The sequence below is a fragment of the Aquila chrysaetos genome, chromosome 11 (assembly GCF_900496995.4).
Source record: "Aquila chrysaetos chrysaetos chromosome 11, bAquChr1.4, whole genome shotgun sequence".
NCBI lineage: Eukaryota > Metazoa > Chordata > Aves > Accipitriformes > Accipitridae > Aquila > Aquila chrysaetos.
Window position 1 is genome coordinate 29213048 of NC_044014.1, and position 22026 is coordinate 29235073.

The 22026-nt window shown below is 38.5% G+C and overlaps 1 protein-coding gene across 2 annotated transcripts; it reads right to left on the bottom strand.

Moving 5' to 3' along the window:
* Window positions 1-2809: 2809 nt before the first annotated feature.
* Window positions 2810-21724, bottom strand: MAT1A (methionine adenosyltransferase 1A). 2 transcript variants are annotated; one of them, XM_030031581.2, is made up of 10 exons: window positions 21390-21490; window positions 18601-18689; window positions 14016-14093; window positions 13038-13160; window positions 10623-10735; window positions 8938-9081; window positions 8019-8237; window positions 4847-5029; window positions 4210-4343; window positions 2810-3568 (listed from the first exon to the last, which is right to left on the bottom strand). In XM_030031581.2, exons 4-10 carry the CDS (start codon window positions 13138-13140, stop codon window positions 3466-3468), a joined length of 999 nt encoding a protein of 332 aa, XP_029887441.1. In that variant the 5' UTR covers window positions 13141-13160; window positions 14016-14093; window positions 18601-18689; window positions 21390-21490; the 3' UTR covers window positions 2810-3465. The 2 variants fall into 2 exon arrangements, with proteins under 2 accessions (XP_029887441.1, XP_029887440.1); XM_030031580.2 differs by lacking the exon at window positions 18601-18689 and having other exon boundaries at window positions 21390-21724.
* Window positions 21725-22026: the final 302 nt, after the last annotated feature.

A 22026-nucleotide genomic window follows, 5' to 3' on the forward strand; every position in this document is an offset into this window, starting at 1 on the left:
CTCAGTACCATACTGAGGCAGTCTGGCTTCCCTGCTGCTGCCAACCCCACCAGGAAATTCAGATTAACTGGTTTACTGTAAACATGTTTAGTGTATGCACATTCTTGCGTCCTTTTGCTCTCTCCCCACTCCCCCATCTGTCTGTGTTTGGCTGCCTGTCTGTCTCTCTCTCACACACACACACACATATGGAAGTGTTCAAGGCCAGGTCGGATGGGGCTTCGGGCAACCTGGTCTAGTGGCGGGGGGGTTCGAACTAGATGATCTTTAAGGTCCTTTACAATCCAAACCATTCTATGATTCTATATACACATTCATATAGAAGACATAAGTATGCCTTACGTACAGGGCTCAACCCTGTATCTCATGCTCCAACAGAAAGCTCAAAACATCAAATGATGGCTAAACTGATTTGGACCAAGGGGATGTGCTCCATATCCCGTAGCATCCAGAGGTTAGCTACTTGGTAAGGAGAGCAAGTTATGGTTTCCAATTTCCAGCTTCTGGGTTATTAAATACAGATTAAACAAAGCAGCAACAGCAACAGAAAAGGGGAAAAAAAAAAAAAAGTCCCAAGAACATGAACCTACTTTCTGTGAGTATCTTAAATCGCCAACTGCATACCTGCTCTCTGTGTGTATATTCTATCAGCAACTACATGGTATTTCTATTTGTAGTTTTTTGTTTGTTTTTTTTAATGGAGCCGTGACCCTCATCTGCTTATATCCATTTATGGGAAAAGCTGAATAACTAGCAAAATTGCCACAAACGTTCAATCATTTCTACCCTATACATTTACTAGCAGATGAATCCAATTATCCAGATAATGCTCAGGTGCTAGGGGTGTGACGGACTGACCCCATCTGTAAACTGCGGGTTTCAGTGTCATGGCCTTTCACCCAACAGCCTGTCACCCCCCCCTCCACTGCCAAGCCTCCACGCTGACCTCGCCTGCCCACCAAACCAGCTAGACACGCACGCACTCCCACTCCAGCAAATGCTCTAATGGTTGTTATTGTCACTGCCAGAGCAGAGCTGTTCATTTTGTCTGCAGATGTTTGGTTTTGTTGAGACAGGGACATTCTGCTTTCATGTTACATTATGCAACATACTTATTTATACAGCAATTTTTCAGGATTCTTTTTGATTTATTTTTCATTTTCTTGCTTCTGCTAGTTGTAGTATAACACAGTATGACCAGGAGATCCTGAAGAAGCGAAGCCAATGACAAGGCCTCCGTTGCTTTAACAAAGATGTGCCTTCTTATGCCATCTCAAGGATGTCTTGATAAACAGGTATGTATGTGACACTTCCACAAAACAGTTCTGTGGCAGCATGAATGGCGACTTCCTCACTATTAGTAAAATGCCTTTGTATACATTACCGATGGGTAAAAGATCATTAGCATAACAAGTCTTTAATAACGAAGGCCAAGGTTTATATTTCTAAGCAGGCCAACAGGACCTGGCTCCAAACAGTTTATGTTTTTGAGGCTGACACACAACAGTCTTCTTCCTTGCAAGATGAGCAATATGCAGCTGGGAAAACAGTCCCTGGGAAATTTTTGCCAATACATTCTTTAAGATGGAGCTGCACTTTAAGCTATTTTCCTGTCAAAATGTATCCAGGTGTCCAACGAGGGACATATTGATTAGTGCTCTAAGTCCTCAGGAGATCAGGAGCTACACATAAACCTACTACTTGTTCATCTCAACTTCCACAGTATATATAGCACATTAGCATAATTAATGAAGTGGAGCAACTTCTGGCTTGAACAGATAAAAGTTGTGTTTATGACACTTGAAGAGAATGAATGGCAGCTTTTCTTTAATGATCATCACAGTCAGGCACTCTCTTTCCACCTCAGTGTCTGTCTAGGAGACACTCTACAAAGGAATTTTTTGGAGAGAAGGAGAGAAACGTGGGGTGGCAGCATTTCTCCAGTGCAGAAGATCTAACAGGATGCTGCTTAAACCACAAAGCCAGGATTAAGTGACTCTCGGTGTTTATACACAGGTAACCCTTGTAGTGCAGGATTAAGTTCATCCTTGTTGCCTATTGACAAACCAACCTGATCGCAGAGGATAAATGTGATCTCACACCCTCCCAGTTTAAACAAACCTGGGATGAATCCACAGTCCTTTGCGAAAGTAGTTTGTCACTTTATAGGACAATATAGCACATGAGCACAGAAACATCCTTGTCCTCAGTCTAGATCATATCCAACCCACCATGCACACCAGTGACCCTGATCTGTCAGGAGAGGCTGTCACTACCTCCAGCAGGAGTAACGGGTTACCGGTACAAGACTTAGTAGCTGAGTACTGGCACAACGAGGGACATGCTTGCTGCACAGACTTGCTCCCACAGCTGTGGAGGGACACACAGCCACCTAACAGCTAGTTCTCCGCTGAGAGACTGCTTGGTGGGCAGGGGAGTGGTCCACATTTTAACCTTGTGCTATATATATATTTGTTGATGTTTTGCAGTTATTTCTATGCACTTTATTTTATTCCAAAATTACATCAAACCTAACTTTGGGGAGCAAAAATTAGGAGGGAATACTGCATAGCACAAACCCAAGAGTTAACAATAAAAATCTAATACTTTTTCACCAAGTTTCTACTAATCACAAGGACTAAACAGTGATCACACATGTAATGAAAGATAAATTCGTATCACGATTCCAAAATCTAATAAAATGCAATTGTGTTGGTAAACTAAAATCCTACAAGAGTATAAGAGGCTGAGTTGAGAAGGACCATTATACTGCAACATTTAAAAAAATAGAAGAAGAGGCACCTTTACATACGTGGTAGGAAAAAGCTTTTTATTCTACGATTGTTGTTTTGTAGGAGAACACTGATGTTTCAAAAACACAGGAACTTGAAACTCAGCAGTAACAGCACATACGCAGTGAAGGTGATTTAAATATTACATATGTTAACATCTTCTACAAAAGAGGCCGAGATACAGTTATGTGATATTCAGCCTTCTCCCATCAAAGCAACTCCCGTCCGTATGCAATGCTAACTCCAGTAAGGAAATTGGACCCCAGAATTTCCTGTTGTCTAATTAGAAGCTAGAGATCTGCTGATCCTTAGTCAAAGTTGGGAAAGTCGTCTTCGCCTTTGCCCATGAAAGGTTTGAAGTTCAGCCGTTGGTTTGTGTACCTGAGTCATACTTTGCCTTTATCAAAAGAACCAACAGAGCAGCAATAAAAAGTAAACTGTGTTTTGTTGTCTTATGCTGATTAAAAAAACAGACTCTGTCCTTTATATCTTAGATAATGAAAAACACTGAGGGTTCAAAAAAATCTATTTCCAAGAAAATATCCTTTTCTTTCCATTTAAAAATCTAGAATTCCTTTTGTTGAATACAAAGCCGTCAAATTTGATTTTTTGAAACATCCTCATCATTAGTGGACTTCTCTTCCTTTCTGTGTTTAAAGAGTGACTGCTAGTGTCAAAACACAAGTTTTTTAGGGACCTCCCATGAGAATTCATTTCTTCCAAAGTGACCATAACATGCAGTCTTCTGGTAAATGGGCTTTTTTAGGTCCAAATCCCTGTGTGTATAATAAAAAAGAAGAGAAAATTCCTCACATTAAGATACTTCATGATAACTACCATTAAAATCCTGATGTTAATATCCATTTCATGCTCTTAGTCTAGCAAGCATATTCTGGAGATGCAAGCATACCAGTGAACATGTCCAATGGAGAACCATAAAAGTGACAAAAAAACTTAAACGTGAAGTACTTTAGGGCTACAGGAAAAGTCCTTACTATTGAGAAATAATAATTTTAATGGAAAACGTGAAATAACCTTCAATTCCTTTTGTAAAACAAAACATATTTTTTTTTCACAGCAAAGTAACTTAAAATTCTTGGAATACAAAAGTTGTTTTATTTTATTTGAATTCCACATACTATATAAGGCCAAATGCTGAAAGTATATGCTTCATATGAAACTTGAAAAGTACATCTGTTATCTTAAAAGATATGGAACACTGGTAGATCCATAAAAAGTATCACCTGTGAAGACTCACAGAATGACAGAATGAGATAAAGTCTCTTTTGTACTGCATGGAACAATCCCGTGCTAGTTCAAGAGGCTGACTCTTACATTGTAACATGTAATGGGGTTGCAATAAATCATTTCTAGGATGTGATCACCAAGGTATTTTCCTTTTTGTGTGTTTCTATACCTGACAATGACTCCAGGCCGAAGATCAAAGTTTTTGTGCACAATGTCCAGCAGCTCTTTCTCTGTTTTTTGGGAAGTTCCATAAGTGAACAGTGAAATGGACAGTGGATGAGCAACTCCAATAGCATAAGAAACCTATGGCAAAAAGACACCCTAGTTAGCAAATAAACACAGCACCTCAGTGGGCAACAGTATGCAACAGAACAAAGCATTAATTCATGAACCATCTTGGGAAAACTAAGGCCTCTCTTTCACTTCCTGTATTTGCACAATCTGTATTCATAGAAAAAAAGAGAAAACTTTGAAAATGCTGCGGTGTCTGGATAACTTTCTTCCCCATTATCCAGTCACCCCATGCTCATTTCCATGACAGTGTCAGAGGGTTGAGGGATCGATAAATGTCCAGAAAAACAGCCAATAAAACGAAAGCTAAATGAAAAGTTCCAGCTTCAAGAAGCTGATGGGCTATTTAGTGACATTACAGTGGTCTTGAGCTAAGTACATGAAGGTCTTCTTTCTTTCTTCAACCCCAAGCCATCACCAAGACTGCTTTTACTACAATGTCTCGTACAATGTGTATAGTAAAGCTGAAAAGGAAAAATTCTTTTGAGAAAAGCAACATTCACAGCAAACCATACCTGAACCAGAACACGGCGACAGAGCCCAGCTTTCACAAGAGACTTGGCCACCCAACGGGCTGCGTACGCAGCTGAGCGGTCCACCTTCGTGTAGTCTTTGCCAGAAAAGGCACCACCTCCATGGGCTCCCCAGCCACCGTAAGTATCCACAATGATCTTTCGACCAGTAACACCAGCATCACCCTGAATCAGCAAAAGAATTTGTCCATTTTACAATCAATTTTATTATAAGTCTCAAAGAATGCTATGCATCCTTCAGAAGACGACAACAACGTGTAAGTAAGTTCACCATATATGGATTGCTGCGGGGTAGCTGAAGGAATGGACTTGCCTTACCGAGCTACAACAGTGGCTATAAATGTTCTTTAAAGCCAGATTCATAAGACAAGCCATTCACGAGTTGTGTTTGATAATCAACCAACCAGGTTTACATCTAGGTAGCTAGAGCATTCACTGCCTGTTTCAAAAGTAAATTTTGGTTTAGAAGTGACCTATCTATCACATCCAAACTGATTACAGAATATTGCTAACAAACTACGTGCCATATAAGAACCAGTGACAGATTTTACACCATTTGAAAAAATAAAAAATCAGGCTTTCATACCTTTTGGTCAAAATCTGAAGTTACGTGAATATTAAATAGTAGATGTCTTTTTTGTATATACCATCGAAAGGTATGTCAGTGCTACCTTATACATCATTACATGGAGCCTGGCACCCAACACTTCCAGTGCAGTATCATAAGGGAGACTGTCATACAAATATGTGCTAAAAAACATATTTCCAGCCCCAAAATATTTATAGTCTAATTTAAACTATACACAACAGGTATGGAGCAGTAAGCAGTAATTGAGAAAGAAGGATTACTCCTTTCTAAGAACAGATACTTACAGATCAATATTCTAAAATATTAAATACGGAAGTGCAGATAACCTTTTAGCTGCCTACACAGCTATCCTGATTGCTCCTCACAAGTACTTGATATTTTCATTTGATCTTGGTTAGCTGATCAGTATGTGACTAATTGTCTGACCCCCCCCAATTTATTAAATGCTTAAGCTTTCTGGTGTGAATGGAATCATGCTCAAATTTGAAACTCAGTCTCCACCTGTGCAGGCAGGTTTGAAATTCTTTGTCTACAGAATATCATGTCAGTAAAATGCAACTGCTGGAATGTTTGCATGGCAAACACAAGCGGAAAGTCAAAGTTTTTCTTAGAAAGACTGTGCATATACACAGAAGAAAACCTTTGGCACTGTTTGTTCCATTCTGCTAAGAAAGCAGCAAGATGTTAATCTGAATTGTAGATAGCTGAACTTGTTTAGAGGATCCTGTCCTCCTGGGGTTCTTCTGCTTGACTCAAACCTTAATTTGATGGCACAGACGGTTGCAATAACACCTTGTGTGCCATCGTGACGACTACAGAACTGAGTGAGAGGAAGAGAAATGGACAGCTGAAAGGAAAAAAAAACCCACACCTCTCTTTTTAAAGGTGCTGAAAGAGCACAAATGCATTTGTAAAGTGTGTGGAAGTCACTTTTGCGACGAGCTGTAATGTCCTCACAGTACCAGCGGGTGTTGCTGTTGGGAAAATGGTGATAGCAAAATTACTAATTTTGCCATAGCCGGAATTCAAGGTATCACCGGGCTCAAAAACATAAGGTGAAAATCCCAGGTGAAATACATGTGTCTTCCTTAGATGAACTGAGCTGGAGATTAAGACAGCCTTCTATAGCTAGTGTTGTTAAAAATAAAACTGAGTAATACTCTCATGAAAAGTAATCAGAAAGTTGAAGATGTAAAAGACACGGAACAGTTATTTTCTGGTTGCCACAATGCTATTGTAAATTGCACAAGTGATGATAGCTGTTGTAAGGCCATGGACACACAAGCAGATTGACCCATATTAAGTAAACTTATCCCAGGTTTTAAAAGCAGCAAATATACACTGTGACATGCCTGTGTTTGTATGTGCAAACATAAGCATTACAGTTCCACCACAAGAGTAGAAAAGGTATTCCTGGATGGCTTACCAAATGTAATTATATGACATTTTTAAATGGGTGCAGTTCATTGCACACCTAAAAGATTTACATTTTTAATGGGTGCAGTCCAGTGCACACATGAAATTTTTTGTATGTGTAGCCTTCTACATTGTTTCATTTGCACCAAGTTACAGCTCAAGTTTGCCTCTCCATTTGTCCATAGTCTAGGATGTCAATGATACACAAAATTACAGTGATACAACCAATTCAACTACACAAAAATAATTTTTTTGTATAATCATTAGTATAATGATTAATCTCAAGACCTTCCTACCTGTTCCATGGCACTGATGTAGAAAAGACACAGCACCTTAGAAATAATTCTGGCAAATTCCAGTAAATGAATGAATTTGAACAGCAAAGGAAAACCAATGTCTACTTGGATTTGTTGTAAAATTGGACCTAATGTCAGGAAGGAGCTTTGAAATTTTGCTGTGATAGTTCTGAAGGGAACTGAAGACTAAAACATTGGGAATGGTGAATTTGTTTTCAAAAACTAAATCTCAAAAGTCCTGATCCTACAGAGGGTGGAAGTTCTGTCTGACTTCTGTGAGTGCAGGATCACATTATAAATCCCAGCTCCTGCATTGCCTAGATAAAGCAAAAGCAACATCTATTTTCTTACCAGGAGAAGCCTATCAAGGGCTGATTTTCAGAACAGATGAACACCTTCAGCTCTCATTGGTGTCAGGCAGAACAGTGCAAGCTGTACAGATCTGAAAATCAGGTTCACTCTAAGAAAAGTAAACCTTCTGTTGTCCAGCTCTCTGTAAGGAGTGCTTTCCAAGAGAAAGGATTGCTTGTCTCACTCAGTGTGGGACTCGAGAGGGTTTGAGGAAACCCAGAGCTGGGCTGTACATTCCACGCACAATGTAAGATTCAGCTCAACTTGCCTGCCTAGTCACAACACATGTGTGATATAACCATGCCCTCAGAGGTTACTTTGGCATACAGCACATGAAACCCTGGGTGCTTCTCCCACATACAACCGCAGTTAAAACTTCCACTAGGCAGCTTGCTGCTTACACCCTAGGACAGACATGCCAAAAAGCTGAGCATTTCTTTTAAGACACACACTCAATGACAAAAGCAAGCTGATAAAAGCACCAACATAATACAACACAAACCTGAGGCCCTCCAATAACAAAGCGTCCACTAGGTTGAAGGTGATAAATAGTTTTCTCATCCAAGTATTTTGCAGGGACAACAGCTTGGATCACACGATCCTTCAGGGTCCTGCGCATATTCTCCAGCGAAATGGTTTCATCATGCTGCACAGATATCACAATGGTGTGAACACGCACTGGGATGACTGCTCCGTTCTCCTGGATATACTGAACCGTGACCTGCATAGAACAGGGAGAAGGAAGAAGAAAAAAACAAAGTTGCTATAAGGTGTATAACTGGTCTACATCAAACATCATGCTATGCTATTCCAAGAGCAAAATTGTAGCAAAATGTCAATGCTGACATGCTAATGATCATTGCTCACATGTTGCCACGGTATGAGAAATGAAGCCTATTCTCTCACTCTTCATTTTTGCTGTGCTGAGGGGAAAAAAAAAAAAAAAAAAAGACTCAGTAGGGACAATCTGATTTTCTCTGAAATGTCCCAAAATGTGCCTTTTGGTTGGGATTTCCAGTGAAACTCCCAAGCCTCAGAAATTTTTGTTCTCAGTGCATCTTCAAAAAGGCCAGCCCGAATCCCTAAAAACAAATAAATCCTTTGGATGTCCTGTCATTTTTTCAACGAGCACAGATGGCTCAGGTCTGAAGGGTTAAATGTTTCGTCCCTGGTAGGTGGTTAAGTGCTGCTCCTAGCACTCTGATACAGGTTAACCATTTTCCAACAGTCAAGGAGACAGTATCATAAGTGGTGGCTATGCTTTACCTGCTACTTGTAGGTTATATATCTGCTATTTGTAGGTTATCCTGATACTCTGAACACCATCACTTGTTGTCTTTAAAAATATTTAAGATTCCTGGAAAGAAAAAGTGTTAGTTTTCAACTATCTATCTATCTGGACTATCCATAGCAGTATTTACCTGTGTCTTAGAGTCAGGCCTCAGCCAAGGAAGTTCTCCGTTACGCCTCAGCTCTGCTAACCTGGCATTCAGTTTATGAGCAAGAATAATTGTCAGAGGCATACATTCTTCTGTCTCATCTGTTGCATAACCAAACATCAAACCCTACAGGAGGAGAAGATATACTTCAGTCACTGTTAAAAGCACCACAAGCAAAGGCAATGAGATTTCATCTGAAGCAAAGAGTAAACAGTACCCTCAGGTTTACTTTCTGCTGCTTTACATTACAGTGCAAGAAGCCTAAACTCAGATCAGGCTCCAACATGTTACAGTGTAATGAGAAACAAACCACGTTCCTAGAATTTTTCACTAAAAGCCTGAAGGTCTACATGTTGATCTGGAAACCTGGACAAAAATGGAGATGCTTCTGTGAAAAAATCAGGTTCTTTCACAGAAAAAAATTATTGGAGCAAAACAATTTGACGACTATTCTGTCATCGGAAAGGTGTTATCATTAGCCTGGAAAAGTTGTAGAGGCTTTTATGTATGAATAGAGATACATGTATACTGCAGCTCGCATTTGAAATTTCAGTGAAATGGGATGTGAATACTCCGTGAAGGATGTACTAGTCAACAGTTTAAGGCACCTGCCTTGGACTTTCAATGCCACATGCTTCTAGTCACAGCTTCTACTGTTATTCAGTCATGTCCCCTGCATCAGATTATCATTTGTTAAAGAGTTAGCAGCATTTTCTTTCTCTTCATCCAGTGTATGTTGTGATAAAAAAAGAAAAAAGACAGGAAGGTACTTTGATACAATGGAAAGGGAGGCCATCAAAGTGCCAAAGAAAGTCAGATATCTTTTCATTTTATGTAGTATTATGTCCCCATGACAGCATAAAAGCATTTTAATTTAGTCCTCAAGGGTTTTTTGAACAATATTAGCTTGGCTCCCGGACTCTGATATCTCCACTTACGGTTCTCAACAGCATTGTTATAAACTGGATATTACTACCAACAATAACTACTGTAAATGTTAAACTCACTCATACTGGCATCAGTCAGATTATGGAGTTTTTATGTTAGCATCTTTCTCTTGGGAACATACCATAATTATCTACATATGTTATTTAGCTCATATAAATGCAGCTTGGACAGCCTTAATTTTGTGGAACACCTATTACAATAGCTGCCTCTGGGAAATAAGTGAGAATTAAAAGTACGCTGGTGTATTTGCCTTTATTGTACTAATGCTGAAGACAGTTGAAACATTGCCTAATTTTTTGCTGTGTAAAATCTCAAGAGCTCTGTGAAAGTGAAAAGATCCTTTGTTTATTCCATCTTAGAAGACAAGGCTGGCTGCAAGATTAATGGTCTAAGGAATCTAAAGCTACTCAACAAAAACATGAAATGCATAAGCAAAAAAACTTTGCTAAGTTCTAAAGGACACATCCTCAGCTACTACAAACTGCCAGAGCTCTCCTGACTTGCATGGAGTGCTATAACAAACACCAGGCAAAAGTCTGCCCTCAAAGAACTTCCAACTGTTTTACTAAATTTCTTTTTTTTTTTTATTCTAGGGTAGCCCAAGATGGAAGTGTGGAAATTTTCATGTGGGTTTTGATTTAGGAAATAGGGCAATAAGACAGGGTAAACTTTTTCCATTCAAACAGCTTTGATGTTTTTAGATGTGATGTTATGTCTACCTGATCTCCAGCACCAACATCCTCTTCATCCCTGTGTAGATGAACACCTTGGGCAATATCAGGTGACTGCTGTTCCAGTGCCACTAAAACGTTACAAGTCTTGTAGTCAAAACCTATTTGGAAAAAAGAATAGTGCTGAATTAGCTTTTTCTGTCACAATTAAGGAAAGTAACATGGAACCATACGACAAAATTTTCATTCTGAAGCATACTACATTCAGAACTCAAAACCTAACTTTTATTTTTAGTTAATTAATACAACACTTGAAACCTTTTTGGGGAGGGCGTGGGGTATATAGGGTTGCCTTTATTGCTTGTTACTGCTTGTTTTCTCTTGCACTAGCACCCTGTGCCAAGACAATTCAGATTATGAATGTTTAACTGCAGAAAACTAGTCAAAAAAGTAAATAATGAGCCTCTCCCAAATAAATAGTATTCAAAACCTCTACGTAAATTCCTAGGAGCTGATGTTTTCAGCAACTGAAGGCTCTGCCCTCCGATACACTTTTTGTAATACATGTAAAGCAGTGTCTGTACCTAAACCTCTGGTGAGAGTTTGTGTGAGAGCCATGAACAGATTAAAAAACACAGATTGAAGTCTCACAGCAAATCTGGAAGTGGGAATTTACTTTACATTACTTTCAAAGACCAAAAGAAAGGTTTTTAAAAAGAAATTGAAAGACTTACAGAAGATTGTGGCAAAATTTTCCACCTGTTCTTAGGTATATTAATAGTAACTTGCTTCTCTCCAAATCCAACCTTTCCCAGAACTGTAGCTACTGGCAGCTGCTGACCAATACACATTCAGCCAATACAACTGATACAACAATATGTCCATATGCATATTATCCACTTGAAGAATGCTCTTCACCCTCTTTTAAGTAGGCTATGTATAGAAGAAAATTATATTTCTGTGTGCAATTGTTTGGTTTAGCTTTTTGTTTTACTTCTGCATAGAAATTCTTTTTTACTGGGTCACTGCATCTCCCCTTATCATTTTTGGCAGTTAGGATAAAAAGGAGATTTATGACCTACTAGATTTGCCAGTGTTTTCTGAAAGCACTGCTGTTATGTGATGGTGGAGGTAACCTGCAGATGTGCTGCTATAATATTCTCCCACCAAAATCTCCCTGTAAATTGAATAGCAATTAAAGGACTGCAGGAAACAACTTTTTTTTAACCAAAAGCTCTTAAAAGATCCACTTCACTGTAACAGTATACTTGGAATATTTGTAATGTAGAAACAGATACATGGCAAATCAGAATGTGAAATGTCTGTGGTATATAAAGCATTTTGTCTTTTTTATCATTTGGACATTCCACAAACTGGATTTAGACTGCACACTCCTCAGTGTAGGTGGAGTTGTTCAGAGCTAACAGAGCACTTTGCACAGTGAGAACCTGCTTTACACCTGGGAATTCTAGATGCTACCACAGTACAAATATATAATGGTACAACAAAATTAACTAGGTTTCTTCCATCTCTTTTGCACCAAGATGCATCAGTCAGCTTGCCAAATGAATAACCAAGATTCGAGTTCTCGCAAGTTTGGAGGAGTGGTAGATTCTGTGGCTCAAATTGCAGTTAACTGTTCTGGCCTAATAGCACAGTTCAAAGTATATTCTGCCTACTCCCTTTCAGTTTTAACTAATATATGATTTTTCTACTTACTGGGTGTCGTGGTTTAACCCCAGCCAGCAACTAAGCACCACGCAGCCGCTCATTCACTCCCTCCCACACCCAATGGGATGGGGGAGAAAATTGGGAAAAGAAGTAAAACTCGTGGGTTGAGATAAGAATGGTTTAATAGAACAGAAAAGAAGAAACTAATAATGATAATGATAACACTAATAAAATGACAACAGCAATAATGAAAGGACTGGAATGTACAAATGATGCGCAGTGCAATTGCTCACCACCCGCCGACCGACACCCAGCTAGTCCCCGAGCGGCGATTCCCGCCCCCCCTCCCCAGTTCCTATACTGGATGGGACGTCCCATGGTATGGAATACACCGTTGGCCAGTTTGGGTCAGCTGCCCTGGCTCCGTCCTGTGCCAACTTTTTGGGTCAGCTGCACTGGCTGGGCATGAGAAGCTGAAAAATCCTTGACTTTAGACTAAACACTACTTAGCAACAACTGAAAACATCAGCGTTATCAACATTCTTCACACACTGAACTCAAAACATAGCACCGTACCAGCTACTAGGAAGACAATTAACTCTGTCGCAGCTGAAACCAGGACACTGGAATAAAGCCAGAAAGTGTATCCCGTAGCACCATGTAAGCAGCTTTCACACAGGATATTCAGTTTTTATCAGGCTTGCTAAAGCCCATATATGGAAGTGATGACAGACCTGTTTTGCAGTTGCCTATTGCTTGCTCTTCAAGGATTTCATGAGTTTTTCCACCAACCTTTAGCTGAATCATCATAGCCGATATGTCTAATTGCATCTCGGACAACTCGTTGATAATCCACAATAGCATGAGATGTGATCTCCCCACAGAGCAACACCATTCCTGTCTTACATACTGTCTCTGAGAAGAGAGATGAAAACAGGATTACAACAGCATAATAACCCTGCCCACTAAGACAAATAACTATGATGATGGTGATTTTGACAGATCTGCTGTATACATACAGTGTAAGTCCTTTCTACCCATATTTTTAGCATTATTAGCTCCTTCTACAACAAATTCTTTTCATATTCACCATATGTCTGAAAGTAAGGAAAAGACTAATGTGTCCAATGTACAAATGGGAGAGTCAAAGCACTGAGCACAATACAGTGACATGCACAGATTTTAGGGAAGTAATAGCATTAAACTGTGATTTCTAAATCCACTTAATCACTCTGAGATACATACTGAGGCTAAAAAACCTCATCAGTGATCAACTATTTAGAAAACTTGCCTCCAGTCCCAGGAGGAAGAACGTGAAGATGGGGTTTAGTTACATAATGCATGAACTGGGGTAATGACTTGAGAGTGGATGGTACAACTCTTTCTGAAGAGATTTCAAAAAACAAGCAGTTATGGGGACTTAGACTGAAAAATTAGTACTTTATTAAATATAGTAAGTGAACTTTTCAACAAAACAATATTAAAATATCCTTTCAAAAATCCACTGTAATGAAGCCAAATCTGTTTCTCCCAGGAAAATTCAGTCCACACACAAAACTAACTATCCTACCCTTCTACAGCCTGCTTAGGCTTCAATCTTTATAAAAACTTTTACTGTTTCTTTTCATCTGTCCTTCTCTTGAAGACTGTAATTCTTATGTAATTTTTTGAGAGTAAAGTGAGTTAGCAAATAATAGCATTAAACTCTTTGCAAACATCATAGAAAAAGAACAGTGACCAGGTGATGACTTAAAACAGCAGACAACTTACCACAAGCAACCTTGGCATTCGGGTCCTGTTTGAGATGGGCGTCTAGTACAGCATCGCTGATTTGATCACAGATTTTATCTGCAAGACATCAAAGTTGTGATTCAAAACCATAGCACTCAATAAAAAACACGGACTGTCTGCCTCACTTTGAATAGGTAGGTATTTCAGCAAGGAATTCTTTTATTGCTTCTTACTGGAGTATTTAAGCCAGCTAAACAGAAAGACATATGAAATATCCTGCAAGCAAAGTCAGTAGATACAATGGGGAATTTACTTACTGGTGTAAACTAATACTGACTACAACTTTACCTGTAGTTTTCTGCACTTAAGTGTGAAACAAGTATGTTATGCATAGAATTACCTGAGAGGCTAAGAGGCTTTACTCCCAGCCTTCTCCTTCTCTAACACCACAAGCCAATACAGCATGCACTCCACATCAGTAGTATTCTAACAGGAAGGTGATATTCCACCACCAACTTCCATCTCCCCAGCAGAAAGTTAGAATGTACCTGACCAACACTGCTGGTAAAGCCTGAGAAAGTGTTTAGATTAATATGGATAATGCACAGCTCAGAGTCAAGTGGCTGTTTTGGGTTTGCTCCTTCTTACTGCTTCCCACCATCCTGCAATGCCAGCTTCTCATAATCCCTGCAGCCCACCTAAGGCAGGGCAGTGAGTAACACACACAGAAACAAGAAGGGGTTACCAACTGAAGTTTGCCTGAGGTAAATCTTGAGTATATCTTCAGTTACATCCCAAATACAAAGTTTTCAGCTCAGCTTTATCATAATAATATTTTCTTTTTCTTTCTTTCTTTTCTTACCTTTTTAATGAATAATGATTCTTAATCAAATAATGTAGCTAATCTAATGAACACAAAAGGGCAGCAGCCATAACAATGCATTCCATATGAAGACAGTAATTTTTCTCATATAATTTAATTTTATCATCTTTAAAAAAGTCTAGTATTGCATACCATGTTTAGATGTTGCCATAACATGCTGTGTGGCAAAATAAATTAATCTCCTGCCTTGCCATTTGCAACACAATCTGTTGGAAAGCAATGTTTTGTAAGAGTATGTCATTAGAGACTTTTAATACATTTAACCTCAAGTCAAATTCTCATTTTTTTTCATGAGGAATATGTACATTTAGCTGAGAGGGACAAATCAAAGACTAGAGAACTAATGTCATTCTGACACTCTTATCTCCCTTATTAACCACTTCAACACAAAAAGAATGAACACAAAAGACAATTAGCAAATGTAGGTTGCATTGGAACTTTCAGCCTTGCAAGAACTGTACAGGGATTACTAAATTTGGGACAATTATTACCAAACAAGAATCAGACACCATTCTTGCAATTTAGTTAGAAGTCCAAACGAACTTTGTTTAGCAGGACTGGGGACAAAGGTGGCAGGTGTGATTAAAATGTCTCTCTGCTTGCTCTCTTCAAAGTTTCCATTTTTCTAAGGAAATACAGCCATATTTTCAAGCATAAAACCAAAAATTGTTGATGAAAATATGTAATTTTTTATTACCTGGGTGGGACAACAGAGCAACTGGGATAGGATGACCTTCTTAGTGCAGGTCCAACGCCCTGCAGTAAACTCCTAGTGATTGGGACTGCTTTGTAGTCTTTTTTTCACCACCCAGAGTTTCTATGCCAGGAACAACCTTTATCCCTGTCCTTGCTCCACATGAAGCATGTCTCACCTGCATTAAATGCCAGTGTCCCATGTCTGCCTAAGTTCCCTGTATGGCACATACAGGGATATTACATGGATTCTTTCCAAAACATTCAAGAAGAGTACAGGTAATCCTGTATGACTAATTCATCCTCATTTCTCCTTGTGGCACCCATCTGGTACAAAGAACCTTATGTTGGTTTTGTGTGCTGTGGTTGAAATTAATTTATTAACTAAAACTTTCATGAAATGTCTCAAGGGAACATTAACCATAGTATGCAGTGAAATCAGTAAGTGAAGATTTAACAGGATGTTTTCATGTTTTGGTTTTTTTTTTTTTTGCATGAACACTATCATTAGTATCTACAGTATTTCATGGATATTGGTAGATAGAAAAACAGCTCTTTTGCTTCCCTCTCAGAGCAATAACACAGCAAACATTCATGAACAAAAAGCATAGTCCACATTTACAGAAGGGGAGAGTTTGTCTTACAAAACTGTTACACTGAAAAGATCATGACAGAAAACTAGATGAACAGTCATCCATAGAAATGAAATTATCTCCATACAATAGCATTAGTGAGACTGCTACAGAAATACTAAATTTTGATGATGGTATTCCAAAGGTGACCTTAAGAAGCTGCGGGAAGGTTTAGGACACACAGAGAAGAATGTCCCAAAATTAGAAAAGTCTATATCTTACAGAATGAAATCAATCAAGCTCAATCTAGTTTTGAAAGGCTGAAGGAAAGGCAACCTGCCAGAGGAAATCCTTATAGGCATTGGGATCACAAGCTCTAAAAAACTAAAACTAATATGCTGAGAGAAAAGGTTTTGTCGGATGGACAATAATGTAACTATTTCAGTTGATAGCTGAAAATTAAAGAAAGAAAGATAAAGATTCAAAAAGGAAAAGTTTTAAAAAGTGAGAGCCATTGAAACCATTCATCTAGCGGTATGCAGGATTCCTTATTCCTTCAAATCTTTAGATGAAAATTGGATATCTTTTTAAAAGGCATGAATGACATTCAACCATCATTTACTAGCACGTTTAAAGAATTCTTGCATGAAATATTATTACCTGTGTATGAAAGTTAGACCAGATTATATGTCAGAGGTCCCTTCTGGTCTTTAAAATCTATGTGAGAATTTAATCAATTAAAATGACAAATTAGAATAATTTAATCAACTATGCTGATAGCACACCTTTAGATTAAAATAGGCTGAGACAAATCAGTTTGACAATTCATGTCATACCTGATTGTTGGTGCAACAACCAGCAGTTCTAGTGCAACTAGATCCAAATACAGATACATCTATCAAGACTGGAAAGAGAAATCTAGCTGGATGATTGGCTGATTAATGCATTAAATTAAAGGCATGCCTATTAGTAAAGGTCTCTGGTGTAAAATAAAACCAGTCATTCTATTTTTAGCAATGCTTAGCAGGCTTTGTGCACCCTTCATTCTGTTATTTAAATTTCTCATCTCAACCATCCCATTTCTCTTATTAGCTGCTAAATGTGGCAGGATATGTTTGTCCATTATTTCCTTCCTTTTTGTGTTCCTTCTCTTTTGGAAACAGGGAAAGCATAATGGACCATCTCTGGTGAGGCATTATCGTCTAAAAAAATGATGTAATATGTAAGAATTCAGTTCATGCATACCTTCATGTAGTGAATTACTATCCAATAGGATAAATATTGCAAAAGGATGTCTAGGCTGAGGATTCCTTGACTGAACAGGAAAGTATTAGCTAACCATGAATTCTTTTCATGAAATCCAATCATCCCACAGACCCAGCCTTATGGCAGAGATGTCAATTAGCTGTAAAACAGCTCTTGCTAACTATAAAAGGAATGAATGAGTCTAGGGGACCTGATGATAAACCCTACTCAAATGCCCAGTTGACAAATTATGAAGCAAAGGAGGCATTCTACAACAAAAGTGATCTCCAATAATTAGAAGGAGCTTCACAGTTTTCCAGACAGTTGGACTTAAGTTTGTTATGTGAATCTAGACTATGTAAGAGCCGAACACAAGCTGTGACATCTGCAAGTTCTCAGGACCTCCCCAAGAATTCAGTTTCATGGATTCACCACACACACACACAAATCTATGAATAGCAGTAACAATTGAAAATTTAATTCAAAAAAAGCTCCGCCCCCTGAAGAACAACAAACAGGTACAACCACAATTCTGGCTTTGATGGTGTAGTAAATATAATAAACATTGAACATTTCAAAAGGTAAGGTTGATTTTCTTAAAAACCTGTGATCATCAAAATAACATTTGGTATTTTTAATGATACATTATTTATATCAGCAGAAAAAAATATTTTAAACTAGAAGCTGAAATTATATATTCAAATTTGATAAACTGAGCAAGTCTCAGTTTTCTGGTCAAAAATTAAAACAGTCAAGAAACACAGATACTTATCATGAGCACTTCATCAAATAATAAGCTTTCCACCAAAAAAAGTTTCACTAGAAAGACTTCAAATAGCTGAATTGTGCTGTATTACATTTTTCCTATTTAAAAGATTCTTGAGGAGTGCTAATTGATAACTGCAGTTGTACTTCAATATTAACACTACACTTTAAATATCTTGTACATCTGTTCTCTTTGTTCAATACACAGTTTACTGAAGTATTATGTATATTGTTAAGTATATACAATGTTAGATATTGTTAAGTATATATAATATTAGATATGACATGCAAGCATCAACTTGCTGAAAAGATCTGCATTTTCTGTTTGTTTGTTTTTCCTTTTGTGATTCTTTTTCTGTGAATATCCAGAAGATAAAACATATGATTTTAATACGGTTGAAAAATCTGAGGGTGCTTTTAGCAGATGTTTTCTCTTATATTTTTAAAGAGATTCCTTGATACTTACTGGGAAACTGAATGACATTCTGTTTGCAGGCAATTCCACCTGAAGTCACACCAGATAGGGGAAGGAATTAATCCTAAGTGGTTTGGCACCTGTAAGACATTGTGGGTCAGAGAAACACACAATGCCTTTCAAAGCACAGTGAAACCATTGTGCAGCACGGACAGACACTACTGGACAAAGCAAAATGGAGCAGTGACAGAAAACAGCTATCTAAAAAAAATCTCTTCTCCATGCTACTATCTATGTGCTTTTATTATATTGAAATGAAGAAGTCACATGTAAGTCTACAGAGAGTTTGGAATTTACCCCACTAAATGCCAAGATTAAAGACCTGGAAGGAAATCCCAAATTTTATACCCAAGTGATTTTGAAGAATTTGGACTGAGAGGAGGGGATAAACAGAGCCTTCTATAAAGTCTTTGGGGAGCACAGGTAATACCTGTATGTTAATTATTGCCAGCTATTACTTGCTTCTATGGAATTTGGGCTTCTCAGTGACACACAACTCTTAGGCATTGCACAGGTATAAGGTGGTTCTTTGTATAGCCAAATAAATAAGCATGTAATTTCTCCTGCTTTGTTTACTAAGAAGGAGGTCTCCATTAAAGCATTCAGTCCTCAGCTAATATAATCGGAACAATTCAAATTTCCACCAGACAAAGATCTGGTTCAAGATCTTTACTTCACATAATGCCCTCTAGCAAAATTATACTATCATGTACAGAAGAGAAAGAATCAAGAACACGCAAATTATCCATTTGGTATCAGAGGAACTCAAAACTCACAATAAAATGCTAGTGCTACTGATAATGTCAGAAGACCAACTACAGCGTCAGAACACTGGGACCCATTTTAAGAAATAGCCAAGATTTACCTGGGTGATAATAACCTAATGGCATGTCTACACCTCTCGTGTAAAACCACAGACAGGGAAAAGGGAGGTTGGCCAGGATGTAAGGGTGATCAATTTGCTGTCAGGAACTAGAGCTATCACTGAGATGATTAAGACCTATTGCTGGGCTGTGTTCAGGAACAAGAATTTGTAGGACCACCCAGAGTTACGTACTGTCAACCTGTCCTCCCTTGATCTGGAATATCTGTATCTTTCCTTTGTCATAGGTGTTAAGGTTTTCAGTACCCTACATGAAGACCTAGGCTGTTTAAGAAAGTATAAGCATCACAGTCTTGAAAATGTGATTTCAGTTTCCCACTCCCTCTACAATAAGCCTCTGGGGTTGCCACTTTGCACCTCACAGTACCCAGTGATCTGCCAGATGAGAGGCTGTACACAAACCTAACAAGTGGTAATGCTGTTTCTCAATGGCCTGCGGCGTATTTCAGCACAGGAGGAAAATAATGCTCATGGGCCTTAAAAGAAGGCCTACTGAGGGCCAATAGAGTTTTGGGAAATAAAGACGGGAATGTGAATAAGAACTAAAAAACAGGCCAAATTCTAAAACAAGAAACAAGACAAAAAGAGAATTGGTAAAGGAAGGAAACCATGGGACAAATCTAAACCTGGGGACTCAGTTAAACTCTTCCTGTTCTAAGACTTATCTATTATTGCCCCAGGGGGATTGAAAATAATTATTTGAGTTGCATAAATTGTGACCTGTCATTTCTGGAAATACCATCATCAATTTAAAATTACCATATTGTATAATGTTATTTTTCCTATGAAACTACACTGCGCTACAGACGCTGGACGTAATTATATATAAATTTGAGATGGGACCTACGTCCCAAGGACCAAATGTGGTTGTCATTTTCTGATTGTGTTACATCAGAAAGAACCCCAACTGGCTTAACCTGATGTAGCTGCCTTGACAGTGGCAGAGGTGTACTCAATTGCATCAGCCATGGATTTGATCTGCAGTAGTAAGTTAATACTACAGAAGAGTATCAGAATTATACACATAAAATTCTCAGAGCTGACCTTTTTATTCTCTGCTATGTCATTCCACCCATTTATGATTTAATCACAAAACACGAGTACAGACTGGAAAAAGCAAAAGGTACAGGATGCTAAATCAGCTTCTAAAATAAATACACTTTTCAGGACATCAAAGAGTCTATTGTCCCCTGGCCTCATTTGGGGGAACACTTGCTGCTGACATAAGGTGCATGTTTATGGCAGATGAACATTTTTTTTCAATAAAAATAATCTAAGCTCTGCTGACCATATATAAAGTTTAGCAAATAACTGTCCACTATTTGCTTAAGCAATTCCATATATTGCATCAGATGATGATGGAATAGGGGGGGGGAAAGTTACCAACTTTGCCATGTACAGCTGCTGGGACCATTGATTTTTAGAGGCTTTAAAATAGCCTGCTTAGAGATATTCTTGTCGTGGGTGAGTTTTAGAGCACAGCATATATGCAGGACAGTTCCACAGGGCCCATAAAGATACAGAACTTGAGAAGCAAGCTATGCATTCTTATCCATATGTGAAACTTGAGTCTATCAGAGATATGGTATCTGTACAGTCTCCACAGTAATACTGAAAGAAATTCAGATGAAAAGGAAGGAGTAGCAACCATAAACCCCACTGCCCTCCTCAGTGTAACACACACCCTGCAAAAGCAAGTAAACTCCTGTTGGAAGCATCCTAGTTATAGCGGTTCTATAGTTTATATGGACAAGGTCCAATAGAAATGAAGTAAAAAGCACCCCGTTACAAATAACTTCTATAATAAGACTAATAGCAGATGAATTCTTCAGGCTTTTAAAACATTTTAAATGAAAATATTATTCTTTTTACACATATGCCAGAGCTGGTTTCTTACCTGGATGTCCTTCTCCCACTGACTCTGATGTGAACATGAAAGCCCCTTCATCATCCAGCGTGTAATCACATAAACCATCCACCGGCCCATTCATGATTGTGATGCTTTTCCTGATGGATTACTACAAACAGTGGTTGAAGAGTCCTACCTTTAGTGCCTTCTCTTAAAGGAGAAGGTTGTTTATCAGCAGGACTGTTGCTGTCTTCACTTATTAACTCTTATACTAACTTGAATTTCAGTGTGTGAAATCAGCATGTGCTTGCATCTGTGTATGCATGCAAGGAGCATGCATGTGCCTGAAGTCTGTATCCCTACCTAGTCTGATCTGTCAGTCCCTGAGCTGCTCCTATATATGGAAAAGTGAAAGTGCCTAGATAATCATGTGAGGAAAATGGAAGAGCCCATTTCTTGGCAGGGGAGTTAGTTAACTTTAGGATATTTCACTAATTAACCCAATTCTTGGAAACATTCTGGATTCAACCCGTGCAAGACTGGTTATCTTAGCAACTCAACTGAGCATGAAGTAATGCAGGAGTAATGGTGACGGTTCAGGTCAGCTGCTTCTTCAGTTTGTGTCTCCCCTAATTCTGGGATCTATGTTGTGGTTGTGGGTTTACAGGGATAGATAAAAAAATCT